Here is a 21,326-nt window from a genome sequence, read left to right on the forward strand (position 1 = left end):
TTTCCGCTTAAATGTAATCCTGTAACTGGTTGCATGATTGTAACTGATGCTCTTTTGAAAAGGCTCATTCCAGTTAACCCATAACTGCATTTAAACATAACTTACATAACAATATGTGGTGGCAAACCCCTTGAGGAAAAAAAATAAAAATATTGTTTCATATAGCAGAAAGTGTCATTTGACAAACACTTCACTAAGAGCAATTAAAGTAGAGGTACACCGAAACTTTACTTTTGTAGTAAGAAAGACTAAGATATTTTTTTAACATTCTATAAATTATTAAATATTATCAGCTGATTAATCGGTTATCTGCCTTTTCCACCACCCAGTTATCGGAATCGGCAAAATCCACTATCGGTCGACCTCTTAATTAAAGCATTTTAATAAGATAGGGAGATAGTATGACAGTTTGTGATCATTTTTATTTTTGGGTGAATTACATTTTTTTTTTTATAATGTGAAAAGTAATTCATGTTAATTGTGCTGCATTCCAACCTAGGTGTCCTGCTGTGTTTTTACAGTAAGTGTAATTGCTGGTGTGAATGAACACTGTCTTACCGCTGCTTGTCTGTGTGTGTTGGAAAGGATGCCATGAATCTTCACCTTCTGTTTGTCCATATGATCAATATTTACCCATAATTCTTTACTCATAGGGTCCTCTGGGCCATAAGTCTTTGAGGTGTAGTAATTATGATCTGTGTCCTCCTGCAAGGGAAAAGCAAACAGGCAGTCAGAGCTTGGGACAAAGCACTTTCTGTCAATCAGTCAGTCAGTCAGACAAAACCAAAGAGTGTAAGAAAAACATTTATATCAGGAAAATGATTAAAGAATTGATCCTTCGCTAAGCTCCGCCCCCCTTGGTTACCGTTACTTGCTCTGACAAGCTTTGTAGATCTTTCCATAGAAATGAATGTGAGATTGCCACAGCACAATATGCTCATAAATTAAATAATATTCTTATGTTGGCTAGAATGAAGACTGACATTGTAAATATTAATCTGATGTTTTTTGTAAAAGAAATTGTTAAATTACACAGTAATTTCATTGAAAACTGTTGAGACTGTCAATCAGAATTGATTGATGATTATCACAGTCACATGTAAAAAGAAAAGTGTCATTTAATAGCCATTACACACCTAATAAAATTAGTAAAGGTGAAGAGAACTGATCATAACATATCATAACACACTCACTTTGATTCAGTGAACTCTTTATTTACTAGCCTTTACTAAGACCTGAATCAAAACATAAATTAATGAATGTCATTTTATTAGCTTTAATTTACCTTGGAACAAATGTAGGTGTCCTTGCTGATGTTATGCATGTTCATTTGGAAATGAGGGCTGACACAGTTTAATCCATTGTATGCTCTTCTTGAGATTAATTTAAAGATTTTTTTAAAAGAAAGTAAAACACTGCATTATTTATCTTCGTAAGGTACTTGTGTCACTATTAAAAGTGACCCAGCAACAACCTTTTTACATTTTAAATTAATTTCTATAAAATGTCACTTAAAACTGCTCAAACATACATTACTCCTGTAGACTCTCGTTGGAAAAAAGCAAACGCTTGTCAGAGAAATGGTAGAGGGTAACAGTAGCATCTGATACTGCAGAATTGGTTGGAAACGCTTTTAAGTCGGGGCTTAGGGAAGGGTCAATTGTGGTGCTGTTGTGTTACATTTATCCACACACACACACACACACACACACACACACACACACACACACATACACATACACACACACACTGTACAGGGATATTGCATGAAGATACTGTATATGGATGAAATGAGTATTAGAAGCATTATAAATATGAATATGAGTTTACACAAATGTTTGCAGCAAAGCCTTTTCTTAGTTATTTAAAAGTCACTATTCAGTTAAAAAGGGAGTAATGGAGGCAACACAGTTTTCCTGAGCAAGCACTGGGTGGCACCATGATGATTCTAATTGTCTGTTTTTTGTTTCTGGTCTCGAAACGCAATGTAAAAACTACCGAAACGAGTGATCCAGACAGAGAACAACCATTTAGGTGCTATTTTGAGTAAAAATGAATTTTAGGCTCAACTTGTGCAGTTGTTGGCTGTCATAACAACTCAAAGAAGTTAATGATATCAACGTAACCTATCTCGGACCGTCGCTTCATGACATCTACACACTCCGGTGAGGCACTGTCAAAAAAAACAAAAAAAACGGCCATCTCGACTTTGAAGTATTGCCACTATAGAGCCACATGTTTATTGACAGTTTTTAAAAATGTTTACAAATTTGTAAATACTTTAGACATCACACTACCCGCTAAAAATATAGGCTGTTGCGAGTGAAAACAATGGAGACCAGAAATTGAAAACAGGCGAATCGTGGAACACTTCAGGAAAAAGGTGGATAGAGACATTTCAGTTGTCACAAACTCAAGGACTCCTCCTGCTCACCACCAGAGGTCCCCCTCGCCTGAGTTCTGAGGGCACCTCGAACTACACTTCCCAGCATGACTATCTGGACTGATTACACTTCCACCTGTTCCCTATTTCATAGACTATTTAAGCGCTGTTCTAACAATAGTCATTACAAAGTCTTGTTTTGCTCCTGCTAACATTTCTGAGCATTTACCTCTCTTTATGCTGCCTGCCTGTGTTCAACTTCTGCCTGTTACCCACCGTTTGATACTCTGCTGCCTGCCTTGTTTACCCTTTGTTTACCTGGATGTACTGTGATTATTTGCTGCCTGCCCTGACCATTGCCTGTTTATTACTATGTCTCTCATCTGCCTACACTGTTCCATTACTGGTGATTTACCCTGCCTGTCTGTTTATGACTTGCACATTTACTATTAAACCGCATATGGATCTTAACCTCTGTTGTCCGGAGTCTGTGTTACAGAAGACTTTGCCAACTACAGATCCAGCGGCACTCCAGCAATTGTCTACTGAAGTTTTCGCTCAAGCAAATGTGTTGGCTGCCCACCAACAGCAACTCACCCGACTGACTGCTTCTATGGAGGAATTAGTAAAGCCATCTCAAAACCTCCGTATTCATGCATCGGACCAAGTGCCACACGCATCTCAACCCATTCTGGTGAATAACCCTCCTTCTCCACACACCTTCACCGCCAATCCACGTCTTGCTTTTCCGGAGAAGTTTGATAGCACATCCGCTAGGTGCAAGGGGTTTCTGATGCAGTGTTCAATGCTTGTGAAGCAGCAGTCCACACTATATCCCACTGATGACAGTCGCATCTCTTTTGTCTGCTCCTTATTAACCAAAAGGGCTCTGGACTGGGCTACCACTATATGGTCTTGTGAGGGTTCAAGGTTCACCACCTTTGATTTTCTCCAGTGGTTCCGAGAAGTATTCGAGCATCCTGAGGGAGGAAAGAACGCTGGTGAGCTGTTATTCTCACTCCACTCTCACTCTCACTCCTCACTGTTACATTCCGCACTCTCGTCGCATAGACTGTATGGGTAGAGGACACACTCAAGTTGCTTTTCCGAAGGGGACTCAATCTGGAACTGCAATCTGAGCTGGTATGCCACGATGAAGGGAGAACCCTGGGCCAGTTTATCGACCTAGCCATTTGCCTCAATCTCATCCGCTCTCGAAGGTCCACTTCTCTACTGTCACTTCACAGACCACATCCAGCACTGGTGGAGCTGAATCCATGCAGATTGGGCACACTCATCTGATTTTTTTCCCTCCCAGCCTCATACTCACCCGTCCCAGAGCGACACCCTATATGCACCACCACACTCACTAATGCATACAGTATGCATCTACATGTAATTGAGAGCATTCTGAAAGACTACTTATGTGTTATCAACATATCAATTTATTATAAGAAACACAAGACTTAAACAGCCAATGACATTTACAGCTGGGGAGACTGGACTGATTTTCTACTGTTTAGTGTTAATCACCATCTAACTCAGCCAGTTAAGAGCTACATTTAGCCTTAGATGATATATGAATATGGTCCCTGAAGCACAGGTTTTATCAGCTGGCAATTTTCAATGCACATTTAAGTGTGCAAGTTGCAACTATTATTAACAATAATGGAAAGCTGAGGCTTATCAGTAGCAGTATTAACAATGAACATTTGTGCAGTTCTATCACCAACACTCATTCATTACAGAATATTATTAACTGAATTATGAGGACACAAAAAGTGGTCCACATCTTCTGAAGCACACTTATCTTCCAAAACCATTGTCAAACTTAGGCTATGTACTGTATCAGCTTAAATGCATGAGAAAGCATCCAGGAACTGCTACAAGACAAATAAGCTTCAAATAAGAAAAAACAAACAAGGTTAATTAACAAATAAGCTTCACCTCAATAAATGAAGGCTGAAAAGGCACTTAACATCGTCAAAGTATCCATACTGGTTTCACTGTGTTAGTCCACAGGCCCTGAAAAAAAAATGGAACACTTACAGACAGCCAAGCTCCTGTTCCACCTAGATTGCTGGCAGTGTCCTTGGGGTGAGGTAAGAAGGGGAGGAGTGGGGTCACTAAGTCACTACAGGGGGTAGGGTGGGTAGCCTGGAAGTCTACAAAGCTTTCCAAATATGTTTGTCATCAGGCATCTGAGGTGTGCATTGCGTCCTTGCTTGCGTGGCAGAGTGATGGCTTCTCAAACATGTTGTAATGTACTTCCTTGGTTCAAAAAGTCAATGGGGGCCCATTGATGCTGATCATCATCAAATTACTTACACTGGACAACAACAGTGTAGATCTTTTGTCCGTGCATACATTGTTCATGAGACTGAAGCCCCTTTCACACTTGGCAGTGCTGCAAGGGATGGTCTGCATGCATCGTATGAGTGGTTTTAGGCTTTCAGGCTCACTGTCTGGGTGCTCAAGGAAATCGCTCATACCATTAACTGCTTGCACTTCACAAAGATTGAACCGCCTGCACAGTCGTTTCACTTGTGCCTCACCATGCCAAATGCCAGGTGTTGATGGCCAGTTGCCTGTATCCAGAACGCTGAGATCATAAAGCATTTCACCTTCAAATGAGAGGCGCTTCTCCATGTTGTTGATCAGACATTGTAGGAACTGCTTTGCATTGATTGGTGTGAGCTTTGCATTTGACTCCAGGGGAACCGATCCAAAATGTCCCAAAGCCTGTGCTGTCAGTGCCGCCTCTGATTTCTCTCCTGGGGTGTCTTTGAATGATGCCAGCACTCTGGTGGTGCACTTCAGAAGCTGGTCTGTTCTCAAGAGTGTGATTGAATGGGCCTGCTGTTGCTGAGACAGGTTTGCAAGTATCTATATTAGCAATAACATCTGCTGAACATTGGCCAAAATTCACTCAAAAGTATTTAATAAACTGTTTACAATCTTCACACCATGGCTAACAAATGCATGAAAAGCAGGTGAAAGGAGAAAAATGTTCTACTCTTTCAATAGCTAATTATCTGACAACTATTGATAACTAACATTACCATATAGTAATTTAATGGTGTAAATGTTTTAAATTAATGCACATTTAAGATGACCATGAATTAACTCTCATTTGCATAGTCACTGACTTTATGAATTTCAACTGTTTATCAGCTTTGCATGTGTGCTGATATCTACCTAACTTTCTGTCCCTCCACTCTAACCAAGGATGCCTGTTTTTAAATTCCCTAGCCTGACTTTCAGTCCACAAGGCTAGCCAGGAGTTCTCATCTCTCTCATCATCTGAAACAAGGAGATATAAACATTGTATTCTGCTTACTACTGTACACAGACACACACAGACATACACACACAGTATCTAAGTTATCTCTCCCCTTCTCCCGCATTCATTGAGCCACCACACTAACGTAAGTGAAGTTAGCTAGTTCTAGATACAATTCAATATACCAAATATCCCCTGCTGTTACAGTTACGTTAATGATAACGTTAATGATAACGTTAATGATAACGTATATGCTACTTTTACTTACCAGGAAACGTTACGATAGCATCGGGCTCGTTTTCTGTACCGCGTAGGATAGCATCAGCCTCATCTGGCTCATTTTCTGTCATTTCTGTAACGTTAATGTTCGTGTCATCTGCTGCAGCTGCAGTGTCACCTGCTGCAGCTGCAGTGTCACCTGAAGCAGCAGAAGCTTCAGGGGCAGGCTTACGAAAACTCTGAAAGAGTGTAGTTTGAATTTGCTTTCATTTCATATCACCTTTAGTGATTCACATTAGTTTATTTCAAACTTGCGCCGAGAATGACCGCCAAGCAACTGTGTTGTTCCTTGGTAGGTGACGTCAGATCCAAGTCACAGGCCACGGAAGCCCCAGTGGTCCAAAAGTCAGTGCTACGCAACACAGACGGGGTGAATTTATGAATGAAGGTGTGAAAGTTCTGTCACAAAATGATGTTACGTATCCTCACGCTTTTTTTAGTGGGTATACGGAAATCCTTGACCTTTCCTAGTGGGTATACGGCGTATACCTGCGTATCACGTAGACTACACCACTGGAGGAGAGAGAATGCCGCATGAAGCTCCATCTGTGTTTATACTGTGGTCAGGCCAGACATCTACGAGCAACCTGTCCCTTACGGCCAGTCCAATCATCTAAACCAGTGGTGAGTGATGTCTTGACTCCTCTTTTCACTTCTTCCTGAATTAAGACACCCGTCACTATAACTGGTTGTCAGAACATAATCACGACCAAAGCCATGATCGATTCTGGTGCCGCAGGCAATTTTATTGATGAGGGCTTAGCCAAGAGGTTCGAGATACCACTAATCCCCTGCGAATCTCCTTTGGCAGTGGCAGCGTTAGATGGACGCCCCCTGGGAACCGGCCATGTTCACTTCACCACTATGGACATCACCCTCCAAGTTGGCACTATTCACACTGAAAGAACACGCCTCACATGCCTATATCATTCATTCTCCTCACAACCCTGTGATACTTGGATTACCATGGCTTCAACAACACAATCCTCAAATCTTGTGGCGTGAAGGACAGATTTCCCAGTGGGACTCTACTTGCTTCTCCAGCTGCCTAAAGCCCATTTTACCTGTTTCCATCGGTTCCACTACTGTCACAGAGGTTCCCTCTTCAGTGCTCAAACTACCCTCTGAGTATGACGACCTCGTTGAAGCCTTTTGTAAGGCCAAAGCCTCTCAACATCCTCCTCACCATTCCAGTAATTGTGCTATTGAACTGTTTCCCAGCACTACATTACCACAAGGTAGGATCTTTCCTTTGTCTGAACCCAAGTCTGAGGCTATGAAAAACTACATTGAGGAAGAACTGTCAAAGGGCTTCATCTGACCATCCACCTCACCTGCGGCAGCCGGGTTCTTCTTCATTGGCAAAAAGGATGGCGGGCTCCGTCCTTGCATTGATTACCGTGCTCTCAACGACATTACGGTAAAGTTCCGTTACCCTTTACCTCTGGTCCCAGCAGCACTTGAACAGTTACGCACCGCAAAATACTTCACCAAGCTCGAACTTCGCAGTGCATACAACCTCATACGCATCAGGGAGGGGGACGAATGGAAGACAGCATTCTCCACCAGCAGTGGCCACTACGAATATCTGGTCATGCCTTTTGGATTGGCCAACAGTCCTTCGGTCTTCCAGACATTAATTAATGATATCTTCAGAGACATGTTTAACCGGTGGGTTATTGTCTACATCGATATCCTAATTTATTCAAACTCTCTGGAAGAACACTTCACCCATGTTCGAGCAGTCCTTCAGTGTCTGATCCACCACCAACTCTACGCCAAACTCTACGTTCCATCAGAACTCTGTGTCTTTCCTTGGCTATGTCATCAGCCCAGAGGGGGTCGCCATGGACGACAGTAAGGTACGTGCCATACTAAACTTGCCTCAACCTACTTCTGTGAAGGAGTTGCAATGCTTCCTGAGGTTCACCAATTTCTACAGGCGATTTATCCAAAATTTCAGTTCAGTCGCTGCCCCGCTGACGTCCATGTTAAAGGGAGGGGAATGGCGACATTGGCTGGAGGGGGGCGAGACATACTTTTCTCATGTTAACAGACCATCGAAACCTCGAATATCTACGCTCTGCTAAAAGACTGAATCCAAGGCAGGCTAGGTGGTCGTTGTTCTATTCTCGATTCAGTTTCACCATTACCTATCGTCCAGATTCCAAAAACTCCAAAGCTGATGCTCTCTCGTCTGTTTGAGTCTGACACTCAGAACCAGACATTGGAACCCATCAGCCCCATGTCACTAATCTTGGTTCCAGTTCAGTGGTATATTATGACCGAGATTGCCCAAGCTCAGATTCAGGACCCGATTCCTCCTGACTGCCCTCCTGAGAAAACCTACATTCCACGACTCCTTCGGGAAAAGACCCTACAATGGGTCCATACTACCACCAGTTCCGGACACCCAGGTATAGCAGCCACACTACAACTGCTTCAGAACCGTTTCTGGTGGAACACCATGTAGGCGGAAACCATTGCCTACGTCAACTACTGTCCCACCTGTGCAGCAAACAAATCCTCCAGGCAACTTCCTGAAGGACTCCTCCAACCTTTGCCTATTCCACATCGTCCTTGGTCTCACATCACCATCGACTTCATCACTGATCTTCCTGTCTCTCAAGGTAACACTGTCATTCTTACTGTCATTGATCGATTCTCTAAGTCATGTCGATTAATCCCTCTGCCCAAGCTCCCCACAGCCTTCGAGACTGCAGAACATCTTATGCATCAGGTGTTTCGCTTCTACGGACTAGCTGAAGACATCGTCTCCGACAGGGGTCCTCAGTTTACATCCCGGATCTGGAAGGCATTCTTTCAACAACTCAACATCAGTCTCACTTCAGGTTACCACCCTCAATCAAATGGGCAGACCGAGCACAAACCAGGAGATCACGTGCTTTCTCAGAATGTACTGTCACAAGAACCATGCTGACTGGAGCCGTTATCTGCTTTGGGCCGAGTATGCCCAAAACTCCCTTCAGAAACCATCCACGGACATGACCCCCTTTCAATGTGTGCTGGGTTTTCAACCCCCTCTGTTCCCCTGGTCTGGAGAACCCACAGAGCTACCGGCCATCAATGACTGGCTTCAGCGGAGCGAAGAGGTGTGGGACCATGCTCATGTCCACCTCCAAAGAGCTGTTAGGAGGCAGAAGGAACAGGCCGATCATCATTGACGCCCCAATCCCATCTACACTCCCGGCCAGTGGGTTTGGCTGTCCACACATGACCTTCGTCTCCGTCTGCCTGGCAAGAATCTCAGTCCCAGGTATGTAGGTCATTTCAAAGTTATTAGACAAATTACTCCGGTGTCTTATCACCTTCAACTGGCCTCTAACTACCGCATTTCTCCCACCTTCCATGTTTCCCTGCTTAAACCCACTGGTGGCCCGAGGGAGGAGGAGGAGATTGATGATCCAAACCCCACGCCCATAATTGTGGATGGCGAGGAGGCCTATCAAGTTCGAGAGCTCCTGGACTCCAGACGTCGGGGCCGCTTTCTTCAGTACTTGGTTGACTGGGAGGGGTATGGCCCGGAAGAGCGATCCTGGGTCAGAGCTGACGATATTCTTGACCCCACATTCACCACTGAATTTCACAAGACGCATCCGGAAAGACCAGCCCCTCGACCCCGTGGAAGACCCCGGTGTCGAAAGCCTCCTCGCGTCAGGAGCATGCCTACCTGGACTGATTACACTTCCACCTGCTCCCTATTTCGTGGACTATTTAAGCGCTGTCCTAACAATAGTCATTGCGAAGTCTTGTTTTGCTCCTGCTAACATTTCTGAGCGTTCATGCTGCCTGCCTGTGTTCAACTTCTGCCTGTTACCCACCGTTTGATACTCTGCTACCTGCCTTGTTTACCCTTTGTTTACCTGGACTCTTACTGTGATTGTTTGCTGCCTGCCCTGACCATTGCCTGTTGATGTCTCTCATCTGCCTATGCCAGGGGTGTCAAACTCAGTTCCTGGAGGGCCACAGCCCTGCAGAGTTTAGTTCCAGCCCTGCTCCAAAATGCCTCCTTGTAATCTTCAAGCACTCCTGAAGACCTTGATTAGCTGCTTCAGGTGTGTTTAATTAGGGTTGGAGCTAAACTCTGCTGGACTGTGGCCCTCCAGGAACCGAGTTTGACACCCTTGGCCTACGCTGTTCCATTACTGGTGATTTACCCTGTCTGTCTGTTTATGAGTTGCACATTTACTATTAAACCACATATGGATTTTAACCTCTGTTCTCCGGAGTCTCTGTTACATCAGTAGTGAGCAATCATAAGTAATTCTAATTCATTTTACATTTACAAGGTTCAAGCTTAATAACTTTGTTTCTCAGGATCTTTCATTCAACAAATAACAATTTAAATATCAGTCTGTTCCTAACACAAAATTATCACATACTGTAGCTTCAGAAGACTTGGAATATAGTGCACAAGTCGTTTGGAACACTTTCACTATTTAGAAAATAGCAGTGTGGACATTCTGCTAAACTTCTTTTTGTGTCCCACAGAAAAAAAGTCAAACAGGTTTGGAATGACATGATGGAGATTATTTATGACAGAATTTTTGGGAGGACTTTTCCTTTAAAAAATTCAGCAGAAAATAGCTCAGCACAATGTTTTTATGGCAGGCTTTTTACAGTCAGGAGCCAAGACATGAGCCAATTTGGATTATCACAAAAAACAAACACCATTTCAGGGTTTTCAGTATTGAAAACAAATACAGTCACTCTCCCAAACAAAAATGACCAAAATGAGGCATATTTACAAACAGACAGTTAGGCAATTTCTGTTTGTTTGTGCATTTGCAGTGCTGGCCATATGTTAAAGAGGTTTAATACATTGAGCATTGATCAGCAGCAACTGTATGGCTATTCTGGACTCTGCCTGGAATATCATCAAATCTAAAAACAGAGAGAAGGACAACTGGATTTGAATGCCCCTGTTTTCTTGGTCATAATTGAAGACAACATGCATTTGGATAAGTGTAACTGTATGTTAGCAACACATGTGCTCTGATGTACAGTATGGCATTTCAATTTACAAACAAGTCCAGAAACCATGACATTTGAACTAAGTAAGCAGGTTTGCAGATGAAATCTGCCAAGCAAATGAATAGGACAGAAAATGTAAGTGCTATTGGAAACGTCTCGGTTACTCTCGGAACGAGACGTTGTGTCGATGTAGTGACACTAGGGGTCGAACTTGAGAGCCCGAGACACCTTCAGATCTTTGAGAAAAGGCCAATGAGAATTGGCGAGTAGAATTTGCAGGCCACTCCCCCCGACATACAGGTATAAAAGGGAGGCTGGAATGCAGATTCATTCAGGTTTTTGCACTGAGGAGCCGAGACAAGGTCCCGGCCATTACAGCGGTGTAGTTCAGCCTGTGGCAAGAGGGACACAACGTCTCGTTCCCTCCATCAGGGAACGGAGGTTACGACAGTAACCAAGACTTTCCTCTTCTGTCACTCACTTGACATTGTGTCAATGCGCCAGCCGTGGCCTTTTCTCTCTAAGTTTTTCTCTCCACAGAAAATTAGATTCAGCTGGGGCCTTTAAATGCTCATAAAATGCGCCGGGGAAGGCATTCTTTTCCGTTCCTATTCTTTCAGGGGGAAAAGACCCCGTGGAGGCCACACCATGCCCTGAAGGGGAGGGTAAAAAAGTGGCGAATACGTCATATGGGCCTAAGGCCGCACATGGAAAAGATGCGGCGGTAGGTCCTGCCCTTCGTAGGGGAGGAGCTCCACAAACGCAGTGATCGGGACAGAGAGGGCTCTGCCAAGGGAGATGCGGGTCTACTGAAAAAGGGAGACCGTACCGCAGAAGATACATCACAGGAGGTTACCGGGGTAACCGAGACCTGTGGAGCATTTACCTCAGTACAGGGCATGTTAGCACACGTACTGTGTCCGACTATGAATTCCTCCGCTGAATTTGTGAGGCAGAGGGCTAGGAGGAAGGACATCCAGGGTTCACAGGTCGTGAACACGCATGGGAGAGAAAAGCGCACGGCTTCACCTCGTGGAGGGGAAAGGCACTATACACAAGCGGTACACCCGGTCAGCTGCCCTGCATAATGAAACTTACCTGTTCATACCTGAAAGAACACGGTACGAAACCGGCTCAACCCGGAGATTGTAAAATCTCACGAAGGTATTGGGTGTTGCCCAGCCCACTGCTCTACAGATGTCTGCTAGAGAGGTGCCATTGGCCAGTGCCCACGAGGATGCCACACTCCTTGTGGAGTGTGCTCGAACCCTCAAGGGGGCGGGCACGGACTGGGTCTGGTAGGCAAAGCGATGGCGTCCACGATCCAATGGGCAAGCCTCTGTTTGGAGACAGCGTTCCCTTTCCGCTGTCCGCCGAAGCAGACAAAGAGCTGCTCAGAGCGTCTAAAGCTCTGCGTGCGATCCAAGTAGATGCACAAAGCACGCACTGGACATAGCAAGGATAAGGCTGGGTCTGCCTCCTCCAGGGGCAGCGCTTGCAGGCTCACCACCTGATCCCTAAAAGGGGTCGTGGGAACCTTGGGCACATAGCCCGGTTGGAGTCTCAGGATCACGTGAGAGTCTTCCGGACCGAACTCTAGGCACTCTTCGCTTGCATTTCCCCGACCCTCTTGATGGAAGTGAGCGCGGTCAGGAGGGCGGTCTTCAATGAGACGGCCTTTAACTCGACTGACTATAGGGGCTCGAACGGGCCTAAAAGGACCACAGAGAGGTCCCATGAGGGAAGGAGGCACGGCCTAGGAGGGTTCAACCTCCTGGCGCCTCTCAGGAACCGGATGATCAGGTTGTGCTTACCGAGAGACTTACGTTCAACAGCATCGTGGTGTGCTGCTATAGCAGCTACATAGACCTTGAGAGTGGAGGGGGACAGCCACCCGTCCAACTTCTCTTGCAGGAAGGAAAGCACTGACCCAACTGCACACCTCTGGGGGTCTTCGCTACGGGAAGAACACCACTTAGCGAAGATACGCCACTTCAGGGAATACAGCTGCCTTGTAGAAGGAGCTCTGGCCTGAGTGATCGTGTTAACCACTGAGGGCGGTAGACCAGTTAGGTCTTCTGCGTCCTGTCCAGGGACCAGACATGGAGATTCCAGAGGTCGTGGGTGCCAGAGGGTCCCAAAGAAGGTCCTTCCTCAGGGGCATTTGCCAGGGAGGTGCTGTCGCAAGGGGCGTGAGGTCCAAGAACCAGGTTTGGGTGGGCCAATACGGAGCCATAAGAATGACCTGCTCCTTGTCCTCCCTGACCTTGCACAGAGCCTGTGCAAGTAGGCTCACTGGGGGGAACGCGTATTTGCGCAGCCCACGGGGCCAGCTGTGTGCCAGCGTGTCTGTACTGAGGGGAGCTCCCGTCAGGGCATACCAGAGCAGGCAGTGGGAGGATTCCTGGAAGGCGAACAGGTCTACCTGTGCCTTGCTGAATCGACTCCAAATCAGCTGGATCACCTGGGGGTGGAGTCTCCACTCTCCCCTGAGCGTCACCTGCCGCGACAGAGCATCTGCTGTGGCGTTGAGGTTGCCAGGGATATGAGTGGCCCGCAGCGACCTGAGTCACCACTGACTCCAGAGGAGGAGGTGACGGGCGAGTTGCGACATGCGACAAGAGCATAAACCACCTTGGCGGTTTATATAAGCCACTGTCGTTGTGTTGTCCATCTGGACCAACACGTGCTTTCCCTGGATCAACGGTAATAGCCTCCGCAGGGTGAGATGTACTGCCAGCAACTCAAGGCAGTTGATGTGCCAATGCAGGTGAGGTCCTGTCCAGGAGCCAGCGGCTGCATATACGTTGCAAACGGCACCCCAGCCTGTCGTAACCACGACGTGCCTGGACATTTGCTGTATGGGGACTCCAGCCCGCAGGAACGCAAGGACTGTCCAAGGGCTGAAAAGGTGGCGGCAGGCGGGCGTGAGAGCCACACGATGTGTGCCGCAGCGCCATGCGTACCTCGGGACTCTGGTCTGGAGCCAGTGCTGTAGCGGTCTCATATGCATCAACCCGAGCGGCGTGACCACCGCTAAGGATACCATATGCCCCAGGAGCCTCTGAAAGCACTTCAGTGGGACCGACATTTCCCGCCTGGATAAGTTCAGGCAGTTCAGCACCGACTGCGCGTGCTCGCATGTGAGGCGTGCTATCGCGCTATTCGTACCCGTAGGTAGAAGGACTCCATGCCGAGAAAAGAGATGCTCTGAACCGAGGAGCTTGCTCTTTTCCCAGTTGACCCGAAGCCTAAACGGCTGAGGTGCGTGAGCACCAGGTCCCTGTGTGCACACAGTAACTCTCGAGAGTACACTATAATCAGCCAGTTGTCGAGGTAATTGAGTATGCGAATGCCCACTTCCCTTAACGGGGCAAGGGCTGCCTCTGCGGCCTTCGTTAAGACACGAGGGGACAGGGACATGCCGAAGGGGAGGACCTTGTACTGATATGCCCGACCGTCGAACACGAACCGTAGGAAGGGTCAGTGTCGAGGTAAAATCGAGACATGAAAGTACGCGTTCTTCAGGTCTACTGCCGCGAACCAATCTTGATGCTGGATGCACGTCAAAATGTGCTTTTGCGTCAGCATCTTGAACGGGAGTCTGTGCAAGGCCCGGTTCAGAACTCGCAGGTCCAAGATTGCCCGCAACCCACTGCCCTTCTTGGGAATGATGAAGTAAGGGCTGTAAAACCCCTGTCTCACCTCGGCTGGAGGGACAGGCTCTATCGCGCCCTTCTGTTGGAGGACTGCGATCTCCGCCCGCAGGACGGCATTGCTCTCGTCCTTCATTGATGTGAAGAGAACGCCACGCAACCGAATTGAATCGCATAGCCAAGTTGGATGGTTCTGGCCAGCCAGCGCGACGGGTTGGAAAGCGATAGCCACGCATCCAAACTCCGGGCAAGGGGCACTAACGGAAGGATCGCATCCGACGTTCCTGGGGGTGGGGCCTCGCGGCGGGGGGGAGCGAGGAGTGCCGCGTCGGGGAGCGGTGCTCCGACCTGAGGCAGCCACGCTGAGGGGACCCTTGAAGCACTTACCTTGCTCCAGGCCATCCTCGAGACTCGTCACCACCGGCCGGTGTGGTTTGTGTGATGCAGCGGGGCACGCGAATTCGGGGGGCTGCGTTCGTGAGGCCCAGGCTGCAGGCGAACGGTGTCCAGTAGCTGTGGGGATGGCGACTGTGAGCACTGGCGGTGTGACCCGAGGAGAGAGGAAACTGCTCTTTTTTTGACAATGTGGGTACCGCAGCCCGTACATGGTGCGGCGAGCAGAAAAGAAAAAGGAAACAAAACATTTTCCTCCCAGCCCTCCACTGGGGGATGGAGTGGTCTGGCTACCAGCTTCGGAGTTCCCGCAGACATCTCGATCCTCGGGTGTCCTGTCTCAGGGGTGCTTGGGAGCCCTCCTGGGGGTCTTCGCGGCTGGCCGAGAAGCGGGTGTGTCCCTCTCCTGCGGGGGGCTCTACGCCAGGGCAGAGGGCTGGGCTCGGGCGGAGCCAGTTGAGTTTGTGTCGCCGCAGGGGGACGCCCTCGGCGAACAAACGAGGTGTGCACTCTTGAGCCGCGTCAGGGCAAGATGTGCTGAATGGCCTCCATCTTCTGGGCGAAGTCCTCGACGGTGTCGCCAAAGAGGCCGACCTGGGAGATGGGCGTGTTAAGGAACCGCGCCTTGTCTGCGCCACAGGTGGTGCTCCTGGACCACAAGCATGGACATCATCTGCCCGAGTGCGCGCGCTGTGACCTTAGTCGCACAGAGGGCGAGATCGGTCGCCAAGCGCAGCTCTTGTAGAACACTGGGATCAGAACTACCCTCGTGTAGCTCTTTCAAAGCCTTGGCCTGATGGACCTGTAAGAGGGCCATGGCGTGCAGGGCGGAGGCGGCCTGACCGGCAGCACTGTAGTCTTTAGTAGCCAGGTGGTGGCGCTCAGTGGGCACAGGTGTGCCGCGATCACCTTATCCACCTGGGGTATCGCGGCATAACCCTCGGCCGTCCCACCGTCGAGGGTAGTGAGAGCGGACGAACTGAAGGATCGGGTTCAGGCAGTGAAAGGTGCCCTCCATGATTGCGTCAGCTTGTCGTGCACTTCCGGGAAGAAGGGGACTGGAGGGTGGTGTGGCCGCGAGCGGCGCGCCGAACCCAGAAACCAGTCACCAGTTGGCCTGGGCAAGCATGGCTGTTAGCTCCGCGTCGGCCTCAGACTGGGCTACCACACCCGAAGGCAGCAGCCCGGTCGAGTCCTCGGCGTCCGACATCACCAAGGCGCTCTCCGATGCAGCGATCGACATCTCATCTGGCTCACAAGCTCCGAAAGAGACATTAGGCTGACATTGAGGCGAGCTGCCTGTCTCATCCCAGAACTGGATGGGCGCAAACGAGCGTACTGGGGAGTGGGCGGTCCGTGGGGGTTTACCTGGCGGAACCGTACCCATTGAAGCCCCCGAATCGCCTTCAGCATCAACCAGGGCGGCCTCGTACCCGTAGGTAGAAGGACCAGCGGGGGGGGGGGGGAGCTGAAGTTTCCCTCAAAAGAAGGAAAGCCGCGACCACAACGTTGCCATGGTAATGTTCTCGCAATGAGGACATGAACCATCCACAAATGCTTCTTCAACGTGATTTTGGCCCAGGCACGTGAGGCAGTGATCGTGACCGTCAGAGGTGGAGAGGTAACAACCACATCCAGGAACTGCACAGAGACGGAAGGGCATCTTTAAAAAGACGTTCAACGTCACTGTGCCTGCTCTAATAGAGGAAATAAACTCTTTTAAAGCGCTGTCGAAGCGCCTAGGGGCGTAGTCTGCAGTGGAGTGCAGAGTGGAGAGAAAGCCACTGGAATGCGCCGTATATCCAACAGCACACTTCTGAAGAGGTGAATGGATCAGTAGTAGTCTTCAGCTCGCTGAAATACAACCGCTCGGCTCTGAAGAAAAAATCTGAATGAATCCGCATTCCAGCCTCCCTTTTATACCCGTATGTGGGGGGAGTGGCATGCAAATTCTACTCGCCAATTCTCATTGGCCTTTTCTCAAAGATCTGAAGGTGTTTTGGGCTCTGAAAATCAACCCCTTGTGTCACTATATCGACATAACATCGATTGAGTGACAGAAGGGGAACAGAACCCATCTCTACTGATGGGTAGAGGTAACAGGATAATACTTTGGGCAGGGATAGAAGAACAAAATCTTAATGAAAAAACATCAACTCATAAATGGAAATTGTATATCTAAATGTTGTAAATGATCAAATTTGTTTCTGTCTTATATTATTAACTCATCTGAATCCTTTACTACCAATTAGTATAATGGATGTTCACAAAAACACTTGATCACATGACCAAGTCAATGATTATGACATCATTCCAACATTTTTACATATTAATTACTGAATCTTGGCTCATGTGCTCTGTAAGTACAGCAAGATGTGTTCGCCTAATTTTGTTAGGTTTGTTTTGTGGATTTTCTCCCCTTTTCTCCCTAATTTGGCATGCCCAATTCCCAATGCACCCTGTTTCCTCGTGGTGGTGCAGTGACTCGCCTCAATCCGGGTGGCAGAGGATGAATCTCAGTTGTCTCCGCTTCTGAGACAGTCAGCCCGCACATCTTTTCACATGGCTTGCTGAGCGTGTTACCGTGGAGACCTAGCGCGTGTGGAGCTGCATCCACGCACAACTCACCCCACGCCCCAACGAGAGTAAGAACCCCCTTACAGAGGTCACGAGGAAGGAAACCCACGTGACTCTACCCATTCTAGCAACCGGGCCAATTGGTTGCATAGGAAGCCTGGCTGGAGTCACTCAGCATGCCCTGGATTCGAACTCATGACTCCAGGGGTGGAAGTCAGCATCTTTGCTTGCTGAGCTACCAAGGCTCATAAATAATAAATAGTGTTCCACTAATTAATAGTAAAACACTTGACCCTGACCCCTTTATGAAAGTTGAACTTTTGATGTTTAACTTCTTTAAGATGAATGTCTTCATGATCTGCACATTTGGAGAAGTCTGAGATAAACAGTTTAGTCAGTAGAGATTTTAAGGACAGTTGTATATAATCCAGGGCTCCACAGTAAAAAATCGAGGTGGTTTGTTAGCGAGAAAAAAAGGGCGCCTTCGTATTGATCAAAGAGGTCTGCATCACTTTACCAAACACCCTACCGCTAAGGAATGCAGCACAGAATTTATATGATTCTCAGAAAGAAAAATGTCTGTCTTTTAAGAGTAAAAAAGAGGGTGAATATGAAATATTTGACAATTTAATCCCTTATAATGGAATGCAAGCAGCGCAACAGAGGCGGGAACTAAGGGTAAACTTTCTTGCCTGAGGACATGTAATAAAAATGCAATAGAAATTCAGGGCTTTGAAACTTTTACAACAATAAAAATTACAACTTTCTTGTGTGTAAAATAAATGATACACCTAGTGCATGTGTGTGTGTGTACAGGAATGTGTTTATATATAAAGGAGCTTGTAGAAGATCAAACACTGAGACCAAATCACACACAGATCTCATAAAACAACATCAAAGTAAACAGCCAGTAGACACAAAAATCAACACCTAAATACTGTATACACTCTATAGACTTGCAAACAAACAGAGCAAACAGACACAAGTGATCACTGCAGATACAGGTACACACATTATTCAGCAGCAGGTTTGGTCAAGCAGCATTAAACACCACACAGCATAATACAATTTGTACTAACAATCCCAATTTCTACTACTCTCTTTCTGAATTTAAAATTTAAAAACACACATAAAAAATTAAACAATCACTTAAGAAGTAATGATCATGTGGGAAACTAATTCAATATTGAAAACTCAATCACATAAATTGCCTTGTGATGTTTTTCATGCGGTGATAATGGCCATAATGCTAGAATGTACAACTGCTTTCTGTCTCTCTATGCACATAATGCTTTTACTTTTACGTTTGGTTGGAATAGGTTTCGATGATAAAGGAAGGAGTAGGTTTTAACCAAATCTCAATGAACCAATCATTTTCTTTTGTTTCCTCGTAAGAACACTTAAGAGGTATGTTTACATGCTATGTAAAAGTTGGCAGAAGCTATTTGCACTAAGTCCAAATAGCGATTAATTAAATACTAACATACAGTATAGGGACATCACTCCAGCATGTTTATTGTGTTTATTTAGAGCCCCACAGACACCCTACACCAAATCCTATCCCTAAACCTAACCCTAAACTTTCCTTACAAATATTAAACATGGTTTTACTACAGTAGCCATAGTATCACTCTGGTTTTTTGTCGTAAAATCATAATAAACACAAAATTAAACATGGTTACTATATTAACAGCATATTACTGTACAAACACCATGGTTAATTGCATTAAAACTATGGCTGCTGTCAAAAAAAAAACAAAAAAAACATGGTTATTACTATAGTAAAACCATGGTTAATTTTACCCGGATCAGACCTTTCTCTCAACTCCCTGACCTTCATTATGACTAAATCACTGCAAGAAATCAGCCTTTATATTCATTTATATTTATTATTATAAGTAGTATTAAAGGAAATATTATGAGTGGAAACAGGAAACTGTGAACTGCCAAAATACAAACAACACATCACATGCCCCACCAGAGACAGAAATATACTGGACCACTGCTACACCGCTGTAAAGGATGCATATCTCTCTGTCCCACGTGCAGCTTTAGGACTCTCTGATCACTGTCTGGTTCATCTTCTCCCGACCTACAAGCAGAAACTAAAATCAGCTAAGCCTGTAGTAAGGACTGTAAAGAGATGAACCAATGAAGCAGAGCTGGAACTAAAAGCCTGATTTGACTGCACTGATTGGAGTGTTTTTGAAGCTGCAGCCACAGACCTGGACGAGCTCACAGATAATGTAACATCATATATCTGTTTCTGTGAGGATATGTGCATCCCTAGTAGGACATTTTTATCATTCAATAACGATAAACCATGGTTTACAGGAAAACTCAGACAGCTTTGTCATGCCAAAGAGGAAGCTTACAGAAGTGGGGATAAAATATAGTACAACCAGACCAGGAACACACTTACTAAGGAAATCAGAGTGGCTAAAAGAAGCTAAACCAGTTTTCAGCCAACGATCCTGCATCTGTGTGGAAAGCATCACCAAGTACAAGACACCTCCCCCTCACTCTGTAGAGAGTCAACTAATGGCTGATGAACTGAATGTGTTTTACTGCAGGTTTGAAAAGCCCAGTCTCACACGCCTCCTCCACTCTGATCTTCACTTCACACACACACACACACACACACACACACACACACACACACACACACACACACACACACACACACACACACACCAACACCTCCTGGAACCCCCCTCCTCCCCACTCCTGCTACTCAATCTGCACTTATGATCTGTGAGGAGGATGTGTGTTGGGTCTTTTGAAAACAAAAGACTAGGAAAGCTTCAGGCCCAGATGGTGTTTCACCTGCCTGTCTGAAAGTCTGCACTGACCAACTGGCCCCCATCTTCACACAGATCATCAATAAATCACTGGAGCAGTGTAATGTTCCCTGCTGCTTCAAATGCTCCACCATCATTCCGGTCCCCAAAAAACCCAAAATCAAAGGACTTAAGGACTACAGACCTGTCACTCTCACATCTGTGGTCATGAAGTCGTTTGAGAGACTGGTTTTGGCCTACATGAAGGACATCACTGGACCCCTGCTGGACCCCCTTCAGTTTGCTTACCGCGCAAACAGGTCTGTGGATGATGCTGTCAACATGGGACTGCATTATATCCTGCAACACCTCAACAGACCTGTGACTTATGCAAGGATCCTATTTGTGGACTTCAGTTCAGCCTTCAATACCATCTTGCCTGATATTCTCTCAACCAAACTGACCCAGCGCTTCGTGCCCACCCCAATCTGTCAATGGATCACCAGCTTTCTGACAGATAGGCAGCAGCTAGTGAGACTGGGGAAACTCACATCCGGTACTCTCACTATTAGCACTGGTGCTCCTCAGGGATGCATTCTCTCTCCACTGCTCTTCTCCCTGTACACGAATGACTGCACTGCAAAGGACCCCACTGTCAAGCTCCTGAAGTTTGCAGATGAGACTCATCTGCCTCATCTACAACGGTGACAAATCTGCAGGAGGTTGAACAGCTGGCTGGCTGGTGTGGTCACAACAACCTTGAGCTGAACACGCTCAAAACAGCGGAGATGGTAGTGGACTTCAGGAGAAATCCAACCCCCCCCCCCATGACCATTCTGAACACCACTGTGGCAGCAGTGGAGTCATTCAGGATCCTGAGCTCTACCATCTCTCAGGACCTGAAGTGGGACACCCACATAGACTCCATTGTGAAGAAGGCTCAGCAGAGGTTGTACTCCTTTGCCAGCTGAGGAAGTTCA

At 46.8% G+C, this 21,326-nt stretch overlaps 1 protein-coding gene across 1 annotated transcript in view; it reads right to left on the reverse strand.

The window, feature by feature from the left end:
- LOC127451789 (plexin domain-containing protein 2-like) overlaps window positions 1-21,326 on the reverse strand; it is a 142,860-nt gene that overhangs the window by 37,747 nt on the left and 83,787 nt on the right. Inside the window, exon 3 of the mRNA XM_051716732.1 lies at window positions 559-705. Within this exon, the coding sequence (XP_051572692.1) occupies window positions 559-705 (147 nt within the window). The remainder of the gene's footprint in view (window positions 1-558; window positions 706-21,326) is intronic.

Source organism: Myxocyprinus asiaticus, chromosome 2 (genome assembly GCF_019703515.2).
Source record: "Myxocyprinus asiaticus isolate MX2 ecotype Aquarium Trade chromosome 2, UBuf_Myxa_2, whole genome shotgun sequence".
In the NCBI taxonomy this organism is placed as follows: domain Eukaryota; kingdom Metazoa; phylum Chordata; class Actinopteri; order Cypriniformes; family Catostomidae; genus Myxocyprinus; species Myxocyprinus asiaticus.